The following is a 23,276-nucleotide window of genomic DNA, read 5'->3' on the forward strand; positions in this document are numbered from 1 at the left end:
TAAGCGTTCTAAAAATAATACTTATGACACTAATGAAACTTTCATATCTTGTAAATTTGTATCAAAGCTCTCTGAAATAAAATAAAAGTCGTTTTTTTAGACTAACCGCAATGCACCTCCCATTTTTAGGCGGGTTTATTGGTCAGCGCCATTCTACCCGCTTTTTCTTTGGGTTCTGGGTGTGAAAGCGTCACACACACGTGTCAGATGACTCCGCAAAAAAATGTCAAAAGTGATAAATAATTGTTGCGAAATCTTCTTGATTTCTGGTGTTGATATCAAGTGGGTCGAAGCGAAGGGCGCTTCCATTTAAACTATTTAAGAACATAATGTTGAATGTTACTGGTAATGACCACAAGGTGGAGCCAAATACCCGAACAAGTGACGTCTCCAATGTAACCATTCTTCCAGTGTCGTTCAAAATCTTTATGTGTAATACAATTTAAGATTTTTTTAAGATATATCTCAGTGATTTTCTGACAATACAATGGAAGTGAAAGGGGTTCAGTGTTGCTTACTTCCAAATATCTTCTTTTGTGTTCTGCAGAAGAAAGAACACCATACAAGTTTGCTATAGCACGAGGGTCAATAAAGTTTGAAAAATAATTATGGGTAAACTATATCTTAAGCTTTTTGTTTATTTGGTTTCTTTAAAAAACAATAAGCAAATGACGCACGTAATAACTCTTAATGAATAAAAAGCTTGAATTAAAAAGTCTATAAATGTTCAGTGATTTCAGACTGCTCATGTTTTGTCTGAGCCGTCACTCAGATGTTTTGGCTTCTGTTCATCTGGACTGTTTGCGGCTTCTTTTATTGATTCCTCAGTGACAATCTCTAGAGCTTCGTCCCCCTGAACTCTTTTCACGGTTTCCCCTTTAGCTGCCAGGATTTCTTCTATGTTTCTATAGAAACACAGAATACACAACAGTAAGACACAATTTTTATCATAATTGTTTATAGAAACAGACAAATACAGCATATCAGTATCATGAAATAGTATTTTACTTTCCTAAGAATCGTGATGAAGAAATGATGAGAGTTTGAGGTAAACGAGTGTAAGATCAAAAAAGATTTTTTTGACAGCTCTGGAGTTGCTTTTATATACTATAAACTGATATATAAAAGAATAAATACACACCTTTTACCCTCCAAGTCAGAAAACCACTTCAGATTATCAGCAATGACATGATGGTTGTTACATCCTGGACACGTTACTATGACAACACCCTTGTGATAGGCCACCTTCGATATTTTCTTCATTGAGCGAGTGGAGCACACCTATAATCACAAGTATGTTGTGATGCTGAGAAGATTAACGATGATAAAACACTGTTTTTAAAACAGTCGCCCGTTTAAGAAGCGTGCGGTCATGATCTTACTTTGCATGTGTACACCAGGTGATAGTGTGTTGACTGCACCTGTCCAATGGCTTCAGTCCTACAGACAGAAGTTGTGATGCTCCTGTGGAAACCGAGCCTGCCTTCATTCCTAAATACATCAGACTCCAGCGATGAATGAGCAGGGAAAAGTAATGTCGTTCTCTTAACCTGCATGTGTTTACCTCCAGCAGTACATGATGTTTTGTGTAAAGAAAGACTTCGCCCTACGCAAGATCGGTGTATTCTAGGTCTTAATAAAAATAAACACAATCGAAAGCTCATTTTCAAAAGGTTACGTATATAACTATTATTCTGAATGAAATATTACATTTACAGACGATAAACGGACATATCTTGTCCACTAGATTCGAGCGCACGCATGCGAGTAAGTGTTTGTCGATTGTTGATGACGTCATCCTCAGCGGAGCCCCTCCCAACATGTCTGCCCTTTTCAAGTGGATTACATCATTTTGAAAGTTTTTTACCCTAATTGTCGACAATTTAAGGCTAGGTGAGCTGTTTTTGTACAGGTGGATTGTTTGAAAAGTATTTGCATCACTATGATGAGTGAGACAAGGGTGTAATTCTAGTCAGTCAGAGTCGTGCATCACATTCAAGATCAGTTAATTACGTACATTTAAAAGGTTGCTCATAGCGGCATGATAATAGCTTTCAGTCACGTCACGGACTGGTCTGGCCACGACTCACCAGCTCTTATAATATTTGTAAAACCGTGCATCTTTAAACACGTGACTCGAATAAGTGTCCAGAATGTTCACGAATGAGGGCGAAGTTGTCCAAAATAATAAAAACGCGCGGAAGAAAGTGTCAGTTTCACTCACTGTAAACAAATTATTATCCTCATTTTTATCAAGAGCGGAAATACGGAATTCAGCATTTAGTTGTTTGTTTTGTGCGTATAAACGACCTTCATGTCACAAGGATAGTCTGCAACCGCCCGCTCCACCCTGCGTCAAAGTCAAGCACGCTCGTGCTGTATCAGCGCAGTGCTCGTCACCGCGCCTCATTACGAGTCCTACTACGACAAAGATTCACCTTAGACGATTTTATATTAATATTCGATCAACTGGGAGGATTCAGATCCAAGTATCGATGTATTACTACAAGTCATGAATATTAACTCATATCGCCCGGGTCGAACGTCTTCGTTGCGTCATGAATATTTATGAACACGCGCCTTCGCCATAGTATGATTCGTTGCTCGGGCGGTCTGTCCGTTTTCCTGACGCGTGTTCCTAGGCGTGTCTAATGCGCGTTCCTCAACTCTTTTCGCGTATCGCAGGAGAAGAGGCACCGCCGCTGTGGACCGTGGACCGGAGGAAAGAAATGTGTCAGTTATGCGCCACACAAGCCAAAGATCGATACAGTAACAGAGCCGGTGAGTTGCGCCTGGTGCGTTTGCGTCGGCCGCGGGTTTATCAAGACTTTCACGTGTGTTCATGATGTTCTTACCGACGGAATAGTTTTTTTTAATACAAGACGAGGCTTAATTTTCCACCCACGGAAAACCATTAGACTGCGGGCCCGAGTGTGTGTGGGAATGCGAGTTAGTTGATCACATTAACCTTCTGTGTTTTTAAAAAGTGCACTTCAGTTTAGTGAAACACGAGAAGCGACACATGAGGACATCTCAAGTCGTCTTGACTGGTGCAGAAAGACGAGAGGGGTCATTTATCAGACAATTATGGGGGTTTGTTTGGGTTTAGAAAATGTTTGTCATATGTGAGTGACCCGGACAACAAAACCAGTCTTATGGGTCAATTTGGTCGAAATTGACATTTTTACATCATCTGAAAGCTGAATAATTAAGCTTTCTATTGATGTGTGAGTTTTTAAGGAGAGGAGAATATGTGGCGGAGATACAGACGTTTATAACTCTGGAATCTGAGGATGCTAAAAAATCTAAACATTGAGAAAAAAGCCTTTAAAGTTGTCCATCAGGGGTGCTGTAGGATGCCATCCACTCACAAAAGTAACGTTTTTAAGTATTTAGGGTAGGAAATTTACTAAATATCTTTATGGAATATGATCTTAACTTAATATGCTAATGATTTTCGGCATAAAAGAGAAATTGGTGATTTTCACCCATACAATATATTTTTGGCTTTTACTCAAAAAGTTACCATTCTACTTAAGACTGGTTTTGTGATCCAGGGTCACATATGAAAACTGTGATTACTTGTGTAGTGATGCAGACATCTGTGTGTGTGTGTGTCCGTCCCCTGATCTGTAATACAGTAATAGCTGTTTCTGTAAATGTGTGTATAGGTGTACCCCCCACGTGAGAAGTAAACCCTGAGATCCACCCGCATTGTGATGGAAATCGATTATAAGGCAACTATAGGACGCCAGGTAGAAAATGCAAGAAAGGTTTCTGTGAGTTGTGTGTATGGGATAGAAAACACCATTAGGTCATAATAGAAACAATCAAAGTCAAGTCCAGTCCCGACAATATCTCAAGCATCACACTAACCTTGTAGTCTAATCTAGTCTAGGAGTAATCTAGAAGTATACAGAGACAAGAGATGGGTTGCGTGAAGCGGAGAAAGGCGCTGTTGTTAAATAAGTGCTGGCTTTAATGTGATGCATTAGTGTGGGCTCCGTGGAAAGCGGTTTATTGGTTTAGGCTTGCGAAAAGACTGCACACCAAGATTATTTTGTTCATTGTAAGAATCAGTTAAGATGTAAGAGACGGTCATGCACAGACGTGTCTGCCTCCTGCGGGTGTGGAGTGGGGAATGTCTGGGGTGACGGGATCTGATTATTTGTGTACTAATTGTCAAGTCAGTTGTTAGTTGAAGTTTGAGACGGGCGTTTACTTCAGATGAGAGTAAAAATGCTACCTCAAGGCAAGAGATGTGTGTTTTAACAAGCATAGGCCGGATTTTTTGCTCCACGTGTGTAAGATGCCTTTGTTAGCTGAAGCATGCGGCGCATGTTTGATTTAACCACACCTACCCATAATTCCCTGTGTTGTGCGGTACGTACTTCCCAAGGCCTATGGGGCACCCGCGACCTCGTAAACTGACCAGCTGCAGAAGAGATCATGTTGTTTTTGTCTGGTCTGTGGGTGAGCTGTCTGATGCTAGCATACTGTAGTGTTATAAACGATTTCTGCTATTTACTTTTTCAGTAAAATACATTTATTTTCTATCCAAGTATATAAATGCAATGCATGCATATCATGTGGTATAAACGAGCATATTGCACAGAATACTGAATTCCTGTGAGGATTTTTTAAGCATACTTTTTTTAAATAGTAGGTATTTTGTCTAATGTGTACTGTATAGTAAAGTAGTATTGCATTCTGAACATTATGTGCCTCTGAACATACAGTATAATGTCATCAATTAAGAGCAATTTCTAACCGCTGAGATAACACATTTTCTCTCATCATCTATAATTTTACACGCCACACTCACGTTAATTTGCCTTGAGTGCTTTGACTCAAACTTTATAGCACTTTACATTTGACTAGGCAAACATGTGAAGTTGTTTGAGTTTTTAATGATAGGACAGAGTTTGTGAAGTTTTGACTGTGTGTGTGTGTGGATTTGGTTTTTATATGCACACCATCTCAGGGGACCCGTGTCACTGCGGGACCTAAATTGAGGTCTCCACGGGCACAAAAGCTTATAAAATGTACAGAACTTGCATTCTTGAAAATCTAAAAATGCAAAAGGTTTTATATAATGTTTATGTTTAAGGGTTGATTTTATTGGGATAAAATCAACAGTTTGTACAGCATACAACTCATTACGCCTATGGACTGTCCCCACGGAGATAATAAAACATAAATGTGTGTGTTTTCATTTGGGCATGTCCATGGTTATAATTTGTCCTTGGGGGATATGAAACAAAGAGTAAGTTAGACAACAGACCCATTCTGTGTGTGGTAGCAAGAACCATGCTTACTATTTAACTTTAAATGCAGAATTATGTTGTACATGAACTTTATAAGATCATACACAGGATTTTTTTATTATAAAAAATAACTTAAGTGTTCTCTGCTGTAGTTGTCATGCGAGCTTACATTGCTGTCTGTTATTAGGACGTAATGTTCATCTCAGAGGAATACAATATCTCTCTTTGTTGTTACATGTTCCAGCTTTCCTGCGGATTGTTTTTTTTCTTTCTTTTTTGCGGAGTCAAAGGAGCCTCCTGTACGAGAGCGTAGGCAATGTCCAAATGTAAATTAACTTCTATTATGCGGAAAATAATTGAGATTTGTAATCTACTTTGACCCTTTTATATGTTAACCTTGCCTTGTGAGAGTTTGGAGTTTTAATAAAGACGTCTGAGGAAAAAGTCAAATGTAATTACGGTCGAAGAAAGAGGCGCACTGTTAACTGGAAAGCCGTGCGTGTGTCGTGGGTTGCGTTGCCAAAGGTTACTGTGATGGAAAAGGTGTTTCATTGATGGCCGCCGCTGGTCCAGACTAGATGAGAAGACACTATCAGACAAACGATCTCAACAGGCTCTGTGTGAAAACAAACCAGAGCCGTCCGTCCGCCCAACCATCCACACACACTTACTGCGTCTCCTGTTTACTTTCTAAAGGAAATGCAGTAATGGATTGTTTAGAAGCTTGCTTTTAAAATGCTTGAGGTTTACAAGAGTGTTTCCAGCTCTGAGAAAGGAAAATGTGAATGTGTGTGTTTGATGCGTACAAAGGTTTATGTTTGTTAATTGTTAATAGACTCTTAGCTGAAACCAGAGAGCTTCAGACATTCAGACTCAACTTTTAGTTTTTTTCAAGTTCACTCAGTATAATATTCTGCCATTCATTCATCCTCTTAATTTAAGTGTACGAATGTTTTTTACTGTTGACTGGGAGATTGTCTAGATCGTAAAGGGACAAACATAAAAGTCATCCATACGACTCCAGATAATCACACCCAAGTGACCTGTTTGCTATATTCCGGTCGTCTTCTGGGATTTTAGAGCTTCACAAATCCACTTTCAATTTGCTTTAGTGTATTGAAAAACAACCCAGACAGAATCATACTGTTTTGAACCAAGTGAGCGAATAACTTAATTTGTTTACGATGTATAAACCGTTTTTCAAGCTGTGAATAACACTTGTCCAGAAGTACTATTTCAGTTTTAAGACAACACAAATATTAGAGCAAAATACACCCAATAAAAGATCTCAAACTGAATCACAATGTCAAACGAACATCCTTAAGGCCTTATTCTACATGTAAAGTAAAATAAAATAAAAACTACAAATTGAAACCGGAAGTAGGGCAGCACGATCATGGGTAAAATGGTAAACCGATTATTTTCCTAAATTTTTTAACCACGATTAATAAACACGATTACTTTGCAAATTCAGAACTTTGGTTATTAATTTTACTTCAGCGTGTTTATCGGTGTTAAAATCTGCTGCCATCAAACTTCTTCAACACCATATTTTAAAGCACCCGATCAATCATGTAAACACTCCACCGCAAAAATAAAACATTTTGTGACCTTCGGAATAAAACCTTTTATATTTCCTGTAAAGTGGCAGTTTAACAGATACAAGCTTTGCGATGATTTCCTATCGGGAGTTTTGTGTTTGCTTTTAAAACATTACAACAAATACGTTCAGTTAATTGTGGGAGGCATAAATCTATTTCAAGATTAAAATGCGAGTATTCGTGGCGTCTAACAGGAAGCACGTCCCAAATACTGTTGAAAATCTCTATATTTACATATGTACACGTCGTCTATTGTCATGCATGTAAGGCTGTGTCTGTATTTTCAATGACCCATCTGAATGATGTGTGAATGGCAGAAGATTGTGTGTTGTTGTGAATGATGTGTGAACAGCCAGCTATTAAGTGTGTGTTTGTGTGTTCACTTTGCTGCTTGTATGTGTTTGATAAGGAGAGACGTTTGTGTATGTTTGAGGGTGGTGTGGAGGTAAAAGCGCTCAGTACTGGTTTTTATCTCCGTATACAAAGAGCCACAAGTATGTTTTTGGTAATCACGTTTTCAAGTTTTCTTATTTTGTGCTGTGCTCAATTTATTTGAGAAGTTAACGTTTGTTGTTCTCAGTCAGTGAGCCTCTTGTGTTGTGCACCTGCGTTATTTTCCTCCATTGTGGTTCCAGTGTCATATGTTAATGCTGTTTTCTAAATTACACGTTTTCCAGACATCAGAAATGGAATTGCATTCAAATGCTTTGAAGCAGGTCCTGAGGGATTGTACTTCAGCGAGCATGTTTCAGTAAACCCAGCCAGATGGCTCTTAAACACTTCCATCTAAATGAACCACACATTGTAATGTTCGTATATTGATTTTTTAGATCTACAGTCAATAAATCAATAAAGAATCTCTAATGCGGTGTAGTTTGCAGTGAAGTTTATTGCACTCCTGTAACTCTGGGAATTGTTTAAGTCCTGCGTGGTATTTTTACAAGGTCTCGGGATACAATTGCCGTGCTCTTTTCAGCATTTTCAACCAGGCCCCCAAATCCTAAACGGAAAATTCCCAGCCTTTCCCAGTCTAAGTATAGATGATAGCCGGAGCGACTCTAAATCTGACTCACTGATTCCAGAGGTCTCACATATACAAAGACGGAGCGTGCGTGCGATTGAATGAATGACGGAAATGACACGCCTGGGTGCCACCAAACTGCATTATGTTTCTGGTTTCTTGAGTTTATCTCTTCTAGTCTGTACTCTTTCCTGTCTCGGCCCCCATTAGCCCTTTTCTCCAGCTAATAAACCCAACAGCTTTTTCTTTATCTCTTTGTCTTTCTGTATCTCCACCCATTTTTATTGGTCTGCTGGTGCTCATCTCCTCTAATGATGGCGGTTATATAAGAGATGGCGGTGTGAGAAAGAGTTGGGTTAACCTTCTTTCCTTTATTCACCCTAATGTTGTTCCAAACACTATAGTCTTCTGTGGAACACGGTTTTTGACAAATATCCCTGTGGCACCTGACAATGATATACTACAAAGTTTCGTGTTTTACGGAAGAAGGAAAGTCAGATTTAAATGGCATGGGGTTGTGGAGTTGAGTACTTGTTCAGTTTGGGATGAACTCTTGAATTATTGATGTACGTTTTGGCTGTATAATACTTGTTTTGTTCTTTCTGTCGTAAAAGGAAGCTCTTTTAGCTCTTATCAGTTTTTTTTCAATGTCCGGGCTTATTCTGTCTTGGCTTGTTGTAGCTGAATTAGAGTAGAACTGAATTGTGGGTAAAGTGTGTGTGAAAGGCAGGTTTTCTCTCTCATGCAGTCGGGGTGAGGCAGACGCAGTGCAGATGGGATTAATTCTAAGCTCCGACCTGGCAACCCTAAATATCTCGGTATGCCAGCGTGCCGACTGCAGCCTTCGGGCAAAAAAGGGCTGAGTTTGTAAACCCAAAAGATCGGTTTGCTTTCACGGTGTGTGTGTGCGAGTACATGAATCTGTACTTTCTGCTACACAAAGTGTATCTTAAAGTCACTTTGGGATGTGGAACACTGGAGATGTTCTGCTGACTCATTTATAACTACTTCCTGTATTCATAATGAGAGCTGTGCTCACAACTACTAAAAGAGAAAACGCTAGATGACCGAAGACTGAAACAAGGGTGTAAATATGCTGACAATAAATCTTCAACTTTTATTCTCCATCCTGTTCTCACATTATTTATGGTCACTTTCTGGCCTTGTTCCACTTTGATATGTCATAACGCGTTTGATAGTGTTTGACAAATGCAAAAGCATTAAAGCAACGATCCGTCAAAAAAATCTCCCTTTAATGCCTCGCGTTGAAGAATAAACAATACATTTGATAGTAGATTTTTTTATAACTTCATTATTAAAATGGAGCACATTTTCAAGTTTGTTATGCTTAACATTATACCAGCGCTCCAATTCCCAAAATAAGACAAATAATTTTATAGTAAATAAAACCTAGTCCTGATAATGTACTGTATGTTTCACGTTCCTGGCTCGAAGTTAACTTCCAACCTTTGTTTGGTTAATATATAAAAATTTGCTTTACATTTGCATTTATATTAATATTTTATAGTATATCAATAGCTTTAAACATTGAAGTAAAGTTTGGGCCACATTACGTTCGACACCGTTTATATGGTGATGATTATTTTACTGACAATATTTGAAATTCCACCCTCCCAAATCCTGTCATTTCTGTAAAAACCCTCTCTTATTGTTTTTCAGGTGAGCTGTCATGATTCCCATCACTGAGCTGCGGTACTTTGCTGACACACAACCTGCGTACCGCATTCTGAAGCCATGGTGGGACGTGTTCACAGACTACATCTCCATCGTCATGTTGATGATCGCCGTGTTCGGCGGCACGCTGCAGGTCTCGCAGGACAAGATGATTTGCCTCCCGTGCAAATGGGTCGTGAACGACACCTGCGACCAGAACAACGTCAGCGTGTCTCTAAACTCTGAACCCAAAGGCATCAAGTATGACCTCGACCGGCACCAGTACAACTACGTGGACGCCGTGTGTTACGAGAACGTGCTCCACTGGTTCGCCAAGTACTTCCCGTATTTGGTGTTGCTGCACACGCTGATTTTTCTGGCGTGCAGTAACTTTTGGTTCAAGTTTCCGCGGACCAGCTCGAAGCTGGAGCACTTCGTGTCCATTCTGCTGAAGTGCTTCGACTCTCCGTGGACGACACGGGCGCTGTCCGAAACCGTGGTGGAGGAGAGCGACACGAAGCCGGCCGGAAAGATGAACGGGTCCATGGATAAGAAGGCCTCCAGCGTGAGCGACCAGGATGTGGAAGCGAGCGTTCCCATGCTGCAGAGGACCAAGTCTCGGATCGAGCAGGGGATCGTGGACCGATCGGAAACGGGCGTCTTGGACAAGAAGGAAGGCGAGCAGGCCAAGGCTTTGTTCGAAAAGGTGCGTGCACACATAGAGAATACCTTGCAAGGACGCTCGGAAAGTTCCAAATGTAAAGACTCATGTTTGTCCCTTTGCAGGTGAAAAAGTTTCGTATCCATGTAGAAGAGGGCGACATCGTCCACAGCCTTTACATTCGTCAGGTGATCATCAAAGTCTTCCAGTTCATCATCATCATCTGCTACACCATCTATTATGTTCACAAGATTCAGTTCAAAGTCGAGTGTAAGGTAAACATCCAGAAGCTGACGGGTTACAGAATGTACCGCTGCGCCCATCCGCTGGCCACGCTCTTCAAGATCCTGGCCTCTTTCTACATCAGTCTGGTGGTGGTGTACGGCCTCATATGCATGTACACGCTCTACTGGATCGTCAGCCGCTCGCTGAAACGTTACTCCTTCGAGTCCATCCGCGAGGAGAGCAGATACAGCGACATTCCTGACGTGAAGAACGACTTCGCCTTCATGCTGCACATGATCGACCAGTACGACCCGCTGTACTCCAAGAGGTTCGCCGTGTTCCTGTCGGAGGTCAGCGAGAACAAACTGAGACAGCTGAACCTGAACAACGAGTGGACGCTGGAGAAACTCCGACAGAGGATCACCAAGAACTCGCAGGAGAAGCTGGAGCTTCATCTCTTCATGCTGAGCGGGATTCCAGACACTGTGTTCGACCTGGTGGAGCTCGAGGTTTGTGTCTCTTTATGTGGGATCGATGTGTGTGTTTGGGAGTATATGGAGGATTTTAAGATTACATTTCCTGCATTTCATTCTTGAGTTAAGCATCTGTTGTTAAGTTTTCGTTTCTGGTAGTTTTATTATTGTACTTTTATATTTTAATGTTCATTTTAGTCATTAGCAATTTTAGTATTGCTCTTGTCATCTGTTTTATAGGTTGTTATACAAGTTTATTATTGTAGTTTAATTTGTAAATATTCAGGCCAGTATTTATTTTTTATTTCAATAACCGGAAAATAAATAGTTGTAGTTTAAGTGCAACTTAACTATAATGACCTTTTTGTTTAGTGAGTGCCAATGTTATTCTAGTTTTCTAAAATTAAAACTTTGAAATTGAAATCAAATCAAATATTGACATAAAAATTACAAAACTTAACTTTTGCCAAAAAAAGTAATTGAAATAGGTTTAAAGAATTAAAATTATAATAATAAACAAAAAATAAAATAGAAATTAATTAATAGATTTTTTAAATTATATAAAATGACAAAAGCATACAACAAAATTGCCTAAAATTAACATTAAATTTAACTTTATTATATAAATAAAACTAAAATCAAAACTATATTAACTCTGGAGACTTCGACACGATCAGCGGTTTTTTGTGTTCATTTTAATTATTAGCAATTTTGGTATTGCTTATCTTACTATGTGTTTAAAACTTATGTTTATTTACTTTTATTTTAGGTAAAATTTTTTAGGTATTATTTTATTTAGTTTTTATTCATTTGTAAATATTTAGGCCAGTGTTTTATCTTAATTTAAATAAACAGAAATACTTCAATAGTTGTAGTTTTAGCAAACTATAATAACATTGTCGTTTACTGAGAGTTCCACACGATCAGCATTGTTTCTTTTCGACGTCTGTTTAAGTCACTGTTTGCTGACATCACAAGATGATGTTTGGTCACATCTGGAGGAAGTTACAAGCATTTCCTCCAACTTGTTTCGCTCCTTTAGCGGCTCACACCCTATCCTTCTGTGTAATGCTGCAGAAACTCTTGATCTGATTTAGCTTGTTAGCAGGACCATGTGACCCCCTGACACACCATAAAAAATGTTTGAAGTAAAAAATCACACAATGAAATACATAAATGTCACCAACAATATGAAGGAAGTGAATGTCCTCTATATAAAGCTGGCTTAGAAGAAATTTCACATCTCCTTTTATCATCCTAAATGTGTTTGTGTCATCCTCAGGTGCTGAAATTGGAGCTCATCCCTGACGTGACAATCCCACCCATCATCGCACAACTGGCTAACATGGATGAGCTGTGGCTTTATCACACACCGGCCAGAATCGAAGCTCCTGCGCTGGCCTTCCTCCGAGAGCACCTCAAGTCACTCCACATCAAGTTCACAGACATTAAAGAGATTCCTCTGTGGATCTACAGCCTGAAGAACCTCGGCGAGCTTCATCTCACCGGAAACCTCAGCGCGGACAACAACCGCTTCATCATCATCGACGGCCTGCGGGAGCTCAAGAGACTCAAAGTTCTGCGACTGAAGAGCAACCTGACCAAACTGCCACAGGTGAGACGATGTTAACCAGTCCTGATTTAAACCGTGCTGAAAGGATTCGACGTTCTGATTTGCCGTTTGCTCTTGTCTTCTCACGCAGGTGGTGACGGATGTCGGCGTGCATTTGCAGAAGCTGTCCATCAACAACGAAGGGACCAAACTGATGGTTCTGAACAGTCTGAAGAAGATGGTGAACCTGACGGAGCTGGAGCTGGTGCGCTGTGATCTGGAGAGGATTCCTCACTCTATATTCAGTCTGCACAATCTACAGGTACATCCGAGACGGAAGCAAAACACTGTTTTCAATGAATGCAACACACACAGAAGTTCAGAGCGGTTTTCTCTTCTGTCTGCAGGAGATTGACCTGAAGGACAACAACTTAAAGACCATCGAGGAGATCATCAGCTTCCAGCATCTTCACAGACTGGTGTGCCTCAAACTCTGGTACAACCAAATCGCCTACATCCCCATCCAGATCGGCACGCTCACCAACCTGGAGCGACTCTACCTGAACAGAAACAAGATCGAGAAGATTCCTGCGCAGCTCTTCTTCTGCAGGAAACTTCGCTACCTGGACCTAAGCCATAATAACCTGATCAGCATCCCTCCAGACATCGGCTTCCTGCAGAACCTGCAGTCCTTCGCTGTTACCGCTAACAGAGTGAGTCGATCGCAGGGAGAGGAGATTTATTTGTCAGATTTCCTTTCTCAAGGGCCAACCGTTATAACAAGCCAGGCGTTTTTTTTTTACTTAAAGGAACAATACTGGGTTTTTAGGAGGATCTATTGACAGATATGTTATATATTATACAAAACTATTTCTTCAGAGGTGTATAAAGACCTCACGTAATGAACCGTTATGTTTGTAATACCTTAGAATAAGTTGTTTATATCTACATACAGAGCGGGGCTACGTACATTTAATCCGCCGCCATGTTTTGTACAGCAGCCCTAAACGGACAAACAACGATACAACGTGCGTTTCCTCATCCCCTCCGCTGCTGTATAGTTGTGAAACGGATCGCAGATGATCTGTGATCCGTACGTTTCAGGACGCGTGTGACCCACGGATTAAATGTACGTTTATTCATCATTGATTAAGAGAGTAAAACGCGCTCTCTCTACAGTTTTAGCGCCAACACTCTCTCTCTCCAGTATCTGGACGAGTACGATATTAAAGCAGTTCCAGATAAACAATGACGCCTTCAATCCCCTCCCTCGCATGTTGGTGTGGGAACGACACACTTCTTGCTTGTCATTGGTTAGCTGTGAAAAGGAGCTTGATGTAGGGCGGGGTTTTTTCCCCGAAAGCTTTTTTTTATTTAAGAAAGGAAGTCAAGTTTGAACACAGCCTAAGATGATCTGTCTCTCCAACGACTCTCTGATGGAAAGTATCTCCATAGATATCTACGAGTATCTCTGATAAAAGCTTAAGTACCGCGGGTCCTAACACGTCTCTTCTGGAAAGACTTTATAATATTAGCACAAGTCCTAGCTCCTGCCTGACTTCTATCCTTCTTTTTATAGGCTACGTAAAATCCACAGACCTTTTATTTTATGTAATAAATAAGACGTCGCTCTTTCTAAAGTCTTTCTAATGCCCACAATATCTCTTCCCTGCGTCAACATGAGAACGACATCGTTTTGTACTATTAAATCAAAAACTGCACCTTTAAAGAAATAGTTCCTCCAAATATGAAAATACAGTTTCCTGTAAGTAGGTGTGTATAATTGCAGCCTGGCGATTATGAGCCATTATGAATAAGCAGGCAGATTTTTTTACCCATGAAGCATTCTCCAAGAGTTTCCGAGTTGTTTGTCGACTCTGAATTCTTTTGGATACGAGTCAGAATTCCAAGGAGGTAAACAAGGAATATACAGAGCGGGCACCTCTCTCACACATGTGTCTCCAGTTTAACACGCCGGTGTGGATGTTTTTAGTCATGGGTGGATGTGTTGGAGAGCGTGTGTGGCATGTTTCTGAAAATAGAGTTTATGGGACCACCTGATGAGGCGCAGTCGTTCTGGCCGCTTCATTAGCTTGTTATCTGAATGAGTTGTGTAATGTGGGTGATTTGATTAAAATCAAGGTGGACTTTTTTTGAATGTGTGTGGGCTGAAGATATTTGGTATGTTATATCTTTAAATGCAACCAACGTTATATATAAATAGCTCTCTTTGACTTGCCAATTGTGGTATCTAGGCTTCAAAATTAAATAACGCGAATGTTTGAGTAAATGTCTTTCTCTCTGTTTCAGATTGAGATGTTGCCACCTGAACTCTTTCAGTGTAAGAAGCTGCGGACGCTCAATCTTGGGAATAACTGCCTTACGGCGCTGCCGTCTCGATTCGGAGAGCTGACGGGCCTGACGCAGCTGGAGCTCCGTGGGAACCGTCTGGAGGGTCTGCCGGTCGAGCTGTCCGAATGTCGCCTTCTGAAACGCTCGGGGCTCATCGTGGAGGAAGATCTCTTCAACACGTTACCGCCCGAGGTCAAGGAGCAGCTGTGGAGAAGCGATAAAGAACAAGCCTGAGAGAGACGGACAGAGGATAAGCTCTTTACAAAATATCTTTTGTTGAGAGTGAAAACATCAGATTCTCATCTGACGTGAAAAGAGGGCGTATGAAGGGATGCTGTGAACCTGTACGCCCTATACAGGCCCGGAGGCGCATGCGAATAGACGACACCGATGCCAACATGATGAACATGTGTTTGGAAGTGCCTGTGTTTCAGCGGTGGCATTATGGGATGTGTGGATATAAGCAATAGGGTTGTTTATGTATTATGAGTGCTTGTGTCCAGTCGTGAAAGAGACCCATTCAGAGAACGGATGTGCCAGTTAATGACGTAAAACAAGATCTTTAGCAACTTCGGATGTTTTGAAAGCCCATATCAACTTTAGAAATACATGCCATGTACACAATCTGTCAGTTATATGTGCTTTACGAAGATACAAAACTGAGAATACTCTTACAAATTATATACTCCTTAAACTCTTAAAAGTGGCAAAAACTACAATCTCAATCACTCAACAAAAACGCCTTGTTTCGTCCTCTCGCCATCTATCGAAAATGTTGCGTGTGTTTGGATATGAAGGCCCGGATGTTACACCATTTGTGGCGACTTCTGAAAGAAAAAGATGAATCTTTGTTCTGATGATGACTGTTGTAGTTCTGTTCCCACACTAAGAACACTAAGATGGCCTTACTCTCCCGAGCTGAACGCTGGAGTTCATTTCAAATCAAAGTGTACGTTTAGTCTTTATAAGTTTTATAATTTTACAAAAAAAAGAAAAACAAAAAGAGAGCACGGACAAACTATTTCGGTGTTTGCAGGTAAAGCAATCACGTGTTAGCGTTTCTGTTTTTATATGTTCGTGTTCTTTCTTTTATTGTTTTATTTGTATTTTATGTGCTGAAGATTAATGTACACGATACGGCTTTAATTATAAACCAAGTAATGATTTCTGAGAAACACTAAAAAATGTTCTTTATTAATTTCTTGGTTCATACACTGTTCAGAGGAAACGTTTTCTGACGATTTTTCAATTGAAAAGGATAAACACAAGGATTAAAGCGCATGTACGGATTATGCAGGAATGTACCCCACCGTATGATCGGCTAAGTGTGAGATGTTCTTGGGTCAAGAACGTTGCGGACTTGTAACGTTGTGACAATCAACCAATCAGATTTGACAGGTAGTTGATGTGAAGCTTAGGGTGCTTCTACATTACTGTTGCTTTCTAAATGAAGTAATGGTTGGGTTTAGGTTTAAAAAAAAAGAAGATAATCCTTCTTCAAGAAACTACGTTGAAACAAGAACATCTCTCAGCTGGACGCAGAGTATTAAACCATTATTTTTTATCAGGGAAATATCACAGCGTTACGGTACAGGAACAAAAAATATTTGTGCTTTTTTGGTACAGGGGAAAACAATAAGCTACATACATTTTCCTCAACATAGGCTACACTCCCAAGACAAACACTCCTGCTGCAGCCGGTCCTCGAGTTAACCTGCTGAACACAGGAGCTCTTCTGTTACCATGAGGGAAGCCACACCACATAAAAGCCCCATTCATTCATTCTCTCTCTCTCTCACTCCCCCTACATTAAAAAGTCAACTCGTGGTCAGTTCAACCATGTTGTAATTAAACTCAAACAGACTCTTCTAACTTTGTATATGCTTAAAGCTGCCTCACATACTGTATACCTAAAGATCAAACCGTCTCTCTTCTGCACAGCCATCATAACGTTAAAATGACAGGCATGTGTAAATAGAGACGCACCGTTCTGTGACTTCGGAACAAATAAAGTTCTGTGAACTTTTGTGTGTCTCCAATTACTGTGTCCGCATGCTACCCATCTCCTCTTTCTCAACTGGTATCCCAGTCAAGTGCATTGGGTTCGGGCCAGATTCCAGCATCCGGTCAGCATGCCAAATATATGCACAATTGTGATCATGTATGATTTCATGTTGGTGCGTGAGATTGAAAAGAAAAAGGAACGAACCCCGTTTATGTTCATAGATTATCAATTGATGGTCTAAAACTGAACTCGGCCTTTTTTAAGTGATGGCGCCCCCAGTAGGTGAACCGGGGTGTTATGGCGCCTCATTGGCCGTTGAATCGTTCTTCAACACCGCCGCCATATTGGAAAGGTCAATTATGTTTGTTCTTGGTGTGCTTGTATTCAGATAAAAGCATATAGTGTTTCGGTCATTGTTCTTTAGTTATTAACTGATTCACAGTATAATTACTGTTGATTATGTTATTTTACTGCATAATATTAGACTGTTGACAAATATTGTTTCCAACTAGGCCTATGAAAGTAAACAGACCAGTTGAATGTCTGAAGCTGGAAGCTGGGATCTGTTTTATTATTTCTTCCTTACATGTTTACTATTATATTGCACATAAATATCAACCAAATACATTTCTATCGTCCACAGGCCAAAGGATAATCCAATGGCGGTTTTCACTTCAGGGTATAAAGAGGATTTACATGGAATTAACAAGGTAACTGTAAACAGTATGTTTACCTTTTGGTAACTTGAGTCCTCTTAATAACTTAAGTTGCAAAATGTACATTTGTGTATCCTAAACTTCTGGGAAAGAGTTAATGTAAAATCCAATTACATCACCACGGTTACAGTTTAATCGAATTTGACTTGTTGCAATCACGTGGTTAAGAAAGAGAGCGAGAGAGGGAGAGAGTTGATCTGGATAACCAAACCAGTGCACAAGGCTATCACAACCAGCATGGAGGTGTTGACAGAACAGGACGTTCAAAAGGTAAGAAACGACTTTAAAACGGTTTATATATGTATGCATCCATCTTTTTTATATACTTGAACTAGTTGTTTATGTTGTCGTGAATAAGGGAAAGCAGGCACACGCAGGATTGATAGAACATTCTTTTTGGTGTCGATGAATAACTTGTTTTGAAGGGTGATGATCAATATTGATTAAAAGCATATTTTTATAGATTTGAGTCTCATGCAAACTCTGCAGGAAAACATGTTGTGCCCGCACGTGTTTAAGAAATAAACGAAGAAACTCACTGAAAGGCTGTTACGTAATATCGATTGGAATTTGTTCTGAAAACGCTGTTCTGTAATGGGCGTTTCGGTACACAATCCGGGATGCCCGCACGATCCATTCTGCGCATGCGCGCAATTACGTACTAGAGGACCTTGTTTCCTCCATACTCTCCTTTGTCAAAGATGGGTTGTGTCGTTTTTTTAATAAAAAGCTGCTTATATTGGTCAACTTTAAATTGAGTAAATTTGTATTAGTATGGATCTATATAGACTAATATATTTATCTATATAATCTAAATAATCCCTTCAATAATCTTAATAATATTAATAATTGACCTTGATTTAATGTGAGTCATTATTCATACTGTAATGATAATGACTTATAATGGTAAATTAATATACCCAACTGAGATATTTATTATAATATCACAAAATAAATGATTTTTTTATTGTGCTAAGAAATCACTTTTGATGTTTTTATAGCTGTTCTTAACTGTGATGATTATTCATACTAAGATATTGTTCAGTGAATTGGTTCACTTGACACGTGGCAATTTGAACCTTTAATAAAGCGCAAACTTCTCTTTTCTTTCGCTGTAAGTGAATGAAAGTCTCGCGGAACAAAGGTGCGCACGCATGGAGCGGATCGTTAAGTGTCCTAATCGTCGCAAAACAGAATTATCAGTTGCGCATGCGCGTTTTCTACAACGTCATTATGCGCATGCGTTACTTGGAGAAACGAGAGGTGTGTTCAACGTCGTGTGGAGCTGCGCAAACCGATCGGCGTATAATACCAAGTATCGCGAGAGCGAGTAGAAAGCTGGCCTGTCGAATCGGTCTCGCGGTACTTGGATGTCCTACTCCAATCGCTCTGCGCAGTGCCGCGAAGACAAACACATCTGAACATGTGTTGGGTTCTATTGATGGAGAACTAATCTAACACGATTAAATCCTTCTGAAATAAGACAATAAACACATACTGAACACGTTTGTTTTAAAGTGAACGTCTGATTGTTCGTGTTTTGCCATTAGACTTTGTATTGATTTCATCGGGCATAATACAGAACTTAACTTTTATATTAGTTATCGTGAATAGTTTTTAGGGTCTGAATGAGTGTCTTGTGTGGTAGTATCGGGAGGAGGGGTATCTGGTGCTCGAAGGCTTTCTGTCTCCGGAGGAATGTGACGCGCTTCGGGAGCGCACGAGCGAGATCGTGGAGCGCATGGACGTGCCCGCGCACTGCAGAACACAGTTCTCCACCGACCACGACGAGCAGCTCAAATCACAAGTACACTGAATCAATACTCACAAAGTCATGCAACACTGATAATCAAGCATGTTAAGCATTAAATCTTCATGAACTTTCGCATATTCTTGCTTTTCAATTGCATTCAAACGTTTGTTGGTGAAGATGCAGGTAAGACCAGGCGCGTGCACTTGTTAGGTGTAAATACCTGGTTTGGTTAAAAGGAGAGTTCACAAATAAATCAGTCAGCATTGACCCTCATAACCTGACCTGTAAATGAGTATTTCTTCTGTGGAACACAAAAGAATATATTTTGAGAAATGTCTCAACGGGGTTCAGTTTTTTGGTTTCCAACATTCTTCAAAATATATATGTTTCCTGCAGAAGAGAGAAAGTCATACGGGTTTGGAATGTCATGAGTGTGAATACATGACAACATCATTTTAGAGCTGAATCAATTTGGTAAACAAGATAAATCAGCTTCTTCTAACTTCAATGTGAATGTAAACAACTGTTAACCAACAACTAGGCCTATCTCTGTCTTACAATGTCATATTATGTGTTTTTCAAGGGAAATGCAGATTACTTCATCACCAGTGGAGACAAGATTCGCTATTTCTTTGAGAAGGGAGTGTTTGATGATAAAGGTTTGTTACACTGAGAGGTTGAAACACACAATCTAAAACATGCTGGGTTGTGTTTATTCACGGTTGGATAAAACTTCCCAGAGAAAAAAAATATTGCTCAGATGATGTTCTTTCATAGCTCTGTTCTGAGTTGTTTCAATTAAGCCTCAACTTCTCGGATGTTTCTCCTAAAATTGCCTTAAGAAAAATAAAATGGAAACAAATGACTCAAATGTTAGAGTACATGATGCGTATGGAGGTGTAAAATGATTCATTCAAATAAAACAATCGGTATTTGAGTGAATTTGACAAAACGTTTTGAGATGTCTTCTCCAAAGGTATATGTGAGACGCAAACATTTCTATTTACTCTCATTGATGTCTAGGAGACATAATTGAGATATTAAAGAGATATCATCTGCGATTTTTCTTTCTGAGGGCAGGGACAAACCCCAAATAAATAAACACAAAAAACATCCATATTTGACATCTAAGTTGAAACAACCCATCGAGTGCATGGAGTTTATCGTGTTTTAAAAGTATGTGTTTTTTAGGGGAGTTTATTGTGCCAAGAGAACGTTCACTCAATAAAATTGGACATGGTGAGTATTTAAGAAAATTGCAAGCTTTATTAGGTTCATATTTATATGGATATACTTACAATGTATTTTTTTTGCTTTGTTTGTCTTTATAGCTCTTCACGCTTATGAGCCGCTGTTTAAATCAATCACACACTCATCAAAAGTTCAGGTTATGAAACGTGACATCTTTTTTCTTTTTAATTGTATAATTTTTGCACATTCAGTTTGTTTTTTACGGAGCCGTGGAAGGGACATTGGCAAAAAAAATATTTTCGCATGCCTACGCGAAATGATTCTTGTGCGCAGCCCAAAGTTTTGCATGCTCATGAGAAACATATTGCGTGTTCACGAGTTACTGTGAATGTTCCTGTTATGTATAAAAGGTCTTTAGATGGCACTAGTTTAAATGAAATGTAGATACTGTGTAATAGATGTGGAATTATAAATAAATAGGCACATGTCGATATGCAGTTGGGAGGGGATTTTAAAACGTTTGAAGTAAAGCATGCACAACGTGTATTTAGACAGTAACTATTAAAAGGCAAAATTCCTTACATATCTTATTAATGCATGGCCTACAATCCCGGTGGCCTTGTTCATTGTCTGTACAATTTACCAAAGTGATCTTTCCTGGCATTGGTTAAAAATAAATAACGGTTACGCCTATTTCATAGGCACTATCCTGTGCCCACGAGAAACTTCTGACCTTATATTTGCATGGCTCCGTATATTTCATTAATTAAATGAAGACTATACTGTTGCCTTCACATTAATATAAATTTGAGCCAAAATCTTAATGAGGTTTTAAAATAATGAAAAATGTGATGTTGTAAACTTTAATTTAAGTGACAATTTCGACACTTTGGTGTTTTAATGTATCTTCTGCAGAATTTGGCGCAGAAGCTTGAGTTAATAAATCCAGTAATTCTGCAGAGTATGTACATCTTTAAGGTAAAGTTAACTTAAACTTATGGTTTATGTCTTATATGTCAGTACTTTGTCCACATAAATGGTGCTTAAGGTGCATTTGTTTGTTATTTCTCACTGGAACTGAATGTGTTTTGTTCAACAGCAACCAGGCATTGGTGGAGAAGGTAAGTTAGCTCCGCCCACATCTTCAGCCAATGGCAATGCACATCGCTTGAGTGATCTGCATACTGTTTTTATGTGAAAACAATAAATGCTAAATAACTAGAATATTTAATGGTTTCTAGTTACTTTGCATTATAATAAAGATGTATTAAAACATTTTATAACTTATTTCAAATGACTTAATTTTATTACAAAGGATTGTTGAATTCTGCACATTTTTATTGTTGTATTCAGTGACACCTCACCAGGACGCCACATTCCTGTACACCGAGCCTCTGGGAAGGGTGATGGGGATGTGGATCGCTCTAGAAGACGCCACTGTTGACAACGGCTGTCTGTGGTTCATACCAGGATCACACAAGAGTATGTACACTGCGCAGGCTTCATCATGGGTTTTAATAAAACCAGCATTTAATTCACCATCTAAACATATTTTGCGAATGAATAATATCACCATGAACCATGAATCTGTGCAAGTTTTTATGGGTCTTTCCAATGTAAGATGGAATTAGCAGGCGAATGGTGCGGACACCTAAGGGCATGTTTCCAATGACTGATTTCATCGGCCGAGAACAGACTCATGACAGCAAGCTTTTCATCCCTGCTCCGGTTAAAAAGGGTGAGACTTTAATATTTATGTATATATGTTTTGTAACACTTTCAGTTTGTGTGTGTGTGTGTGAAACATTCTATTTTCTCTCTTGTTTAGAAGGGACATAACCTAAATAAGATATATTATCTTTGTACATATAAACTGTCGATGAGATTGACTATAACTTTTATTTTCTTAACATTCGTTTAACTGCAGGTGGAGTGATTTTAATCCATGGCGAGGTGGTCCACCGCAGTGCTGAAAACACATCGGATCGCTCTCGTCATGTTTACACCTTTCACATTATGGAGTCGGAAAACACCGTTTGGAGTCCGGAGAACTGGTAAGAGCATTGCATGCTGGGTAATGCACAGAGGTTGATAGGACTTTTACTCAAGCACATTTTTCAAGTATCTGTACTTTATGAGTGCTTTTACTTCGGAAAAAATGAATTCACTACATCATAAAGCAGTATGTCATAGTTGTACTATATCTCGTAAATATATTTTTATACGTTTTTAACCTTTAAAACAGAATTTAAGTACAAAAATCCAGTGCTTTCCTACTTTTAAAAGTAAAATAAAAAGTAACATAAAATAAGAAGTAAAAGTAATAGATTTGAGCTTGTACTTAAGTACTAAAATGTAAAAAAAATACAAATATTTATGAAATGTAGTGGACTAAAATGTATAGATGCTTTGTTAAATTGCAAATTGAATTTGTTCAAAAGTAAAATACAGATACTTAAAAAATAATAAAAAATAATTGTAAATGAAATCTCTCTCTTTCTCAGGCTTCAGTCTACCGACGAGTTGCCCTTCCCCTCTCTCTACTCATAAACATCCAGAAAAACATTCACAAGAAATCTTATTTACTTCTACAAGGACAATGAATGTTTATGGACAAATATGAGCCTTTTTTACTTCCAAGTGCATATGAGATTACGTACTACATGGACCGAAAAATGGAACATTCTGTCTTATCAGAAAATGTGAATTAGTTCTCTTTTACAGCCACAACAGTGTTAATAAATGGCATCTTTTTAGTCATCTGATGAGTCTGTAACATTTATAA

At 39.2% G+C, this 23,276-nt stretch overlaps 3 protein-coding genes across 5 annotated transcripts; 2 read left to right on the forward strand and 1 right to left on the reverse strand.

Moving 5' to 3' along the window:
• Nucleotides 1-618: 618 nt before the first annotated feature.
• dnlz (DNL-type zinc finger) lies at nt 619-1,812 on the reverse strand. Of its 2 annotated transcripts, none has more exons than XM_056730822.1 (3): nt 1,383-1,812; nt 1,142-1,281; nt 619-905 (listed from the first exon to the last, which is right to left on the reverse strand). In XM_056730822.1, exons 1-3 carry the CDS (start codon nt 1,662-1,664, stop codon nt 746-748), a joined length of 582 nt encoding a protein of 193 aa, XP_056586800.1. In that variant the 5' UTR covers nt 1,665-1,812; the 3' UTR covers nt 619-745. The 2 variants fall into 2 exon arrangements, with proteins under 2 accessions (XP_056586800.1, XP_056586801.1); XM_056730823.1 differs by having other exon boundaries at nt 1,422-1,694.
• A 3-nt stretch (nt 1,813-1,815) lies between these two features.
• On the forward strand, nt 1,816-16,853 carry lrrc8aa (leucine rich repeat containing 8 VRAC subunit Aa). 2 transcript variants are annotated; one of them, XM_056730818.1, is made up of 7 exons: nt 1,816-1,893; nt 9,570-10,269; nt 10,350-10,958; nt 12,205-12,537; nt 12,626-12,796; nt 12,882-13,187; nt 14,785-16,853. In XM_056730818.1, the coding sequence occupies exons 2-7, from the start codon at nt 9,580-9,582 to the stop codon at nt 15,058-15,060; spliced, it is 2,385 nt and encodes a 794-aa protein (XP_056586796.1). In that variant the 5' UTR covers nt 1,816-1,893; nt 9,570-9,579; the 3' UTR covers nt 15,061-16,853. The 2 variants fall into 2 exon arrangements, with proteins under 2 accessions (XP_056586796.1, XP_056586795.1); XM_056730817.1 differs by lacking the exon at nt 1,816-1,893 and adding an exon at nt 1,901-2,781.
• An 870-nt stretch (nt 16,854-17,723) lies between these two features.
• Nucleotides 17,724-23,251, forward strand: phyhd1 (phytanoyl-CoA dioxygenase domain containing 1). Its single transcript, XM_056731242.1, has 11 exons — nt 17,724-17,817; nt 19,196-19,354; nt 19,884-19,959; nt 20,492-20,539; nt 20,632-20,687; nt 21,407-21,469; nt 21,591-21,612; nt 21,845-21,973; nt 22,113-22,229; nt 22,419-22,545; nt 22,996-23,251. The coding sequence occupies exons 1-11, from the start codon at nt 17,785-17,787 to the stop codon at nt 23,039-23,041; spliced, it is 876 nt and encodes a 291-aa protein (XP_056587220.1). The 5' UTR covers nt 17,724-17,784; the 3' UTR covers nt 23,042-23,251.
• Nucleotides 23,252-23,276: the final 25 nt, after the last annotated feature.

The sequence above is a fragment of the Triplophysa dalaica genome, chromosome 19 (genome assembly GCF_015846415.1).
Source record: "Triplophysa dalaica isolate WHDGS20190420 chromosome 19, ASM1584641v1, whole genome shotgun sequence".
Lineage (NCBI taxonomy): Eukaryota > Metazoa > Chordata > Actinopteri > Cypriniformes > Nemacheilidae > Triplophysa > Triplophysa dalaica.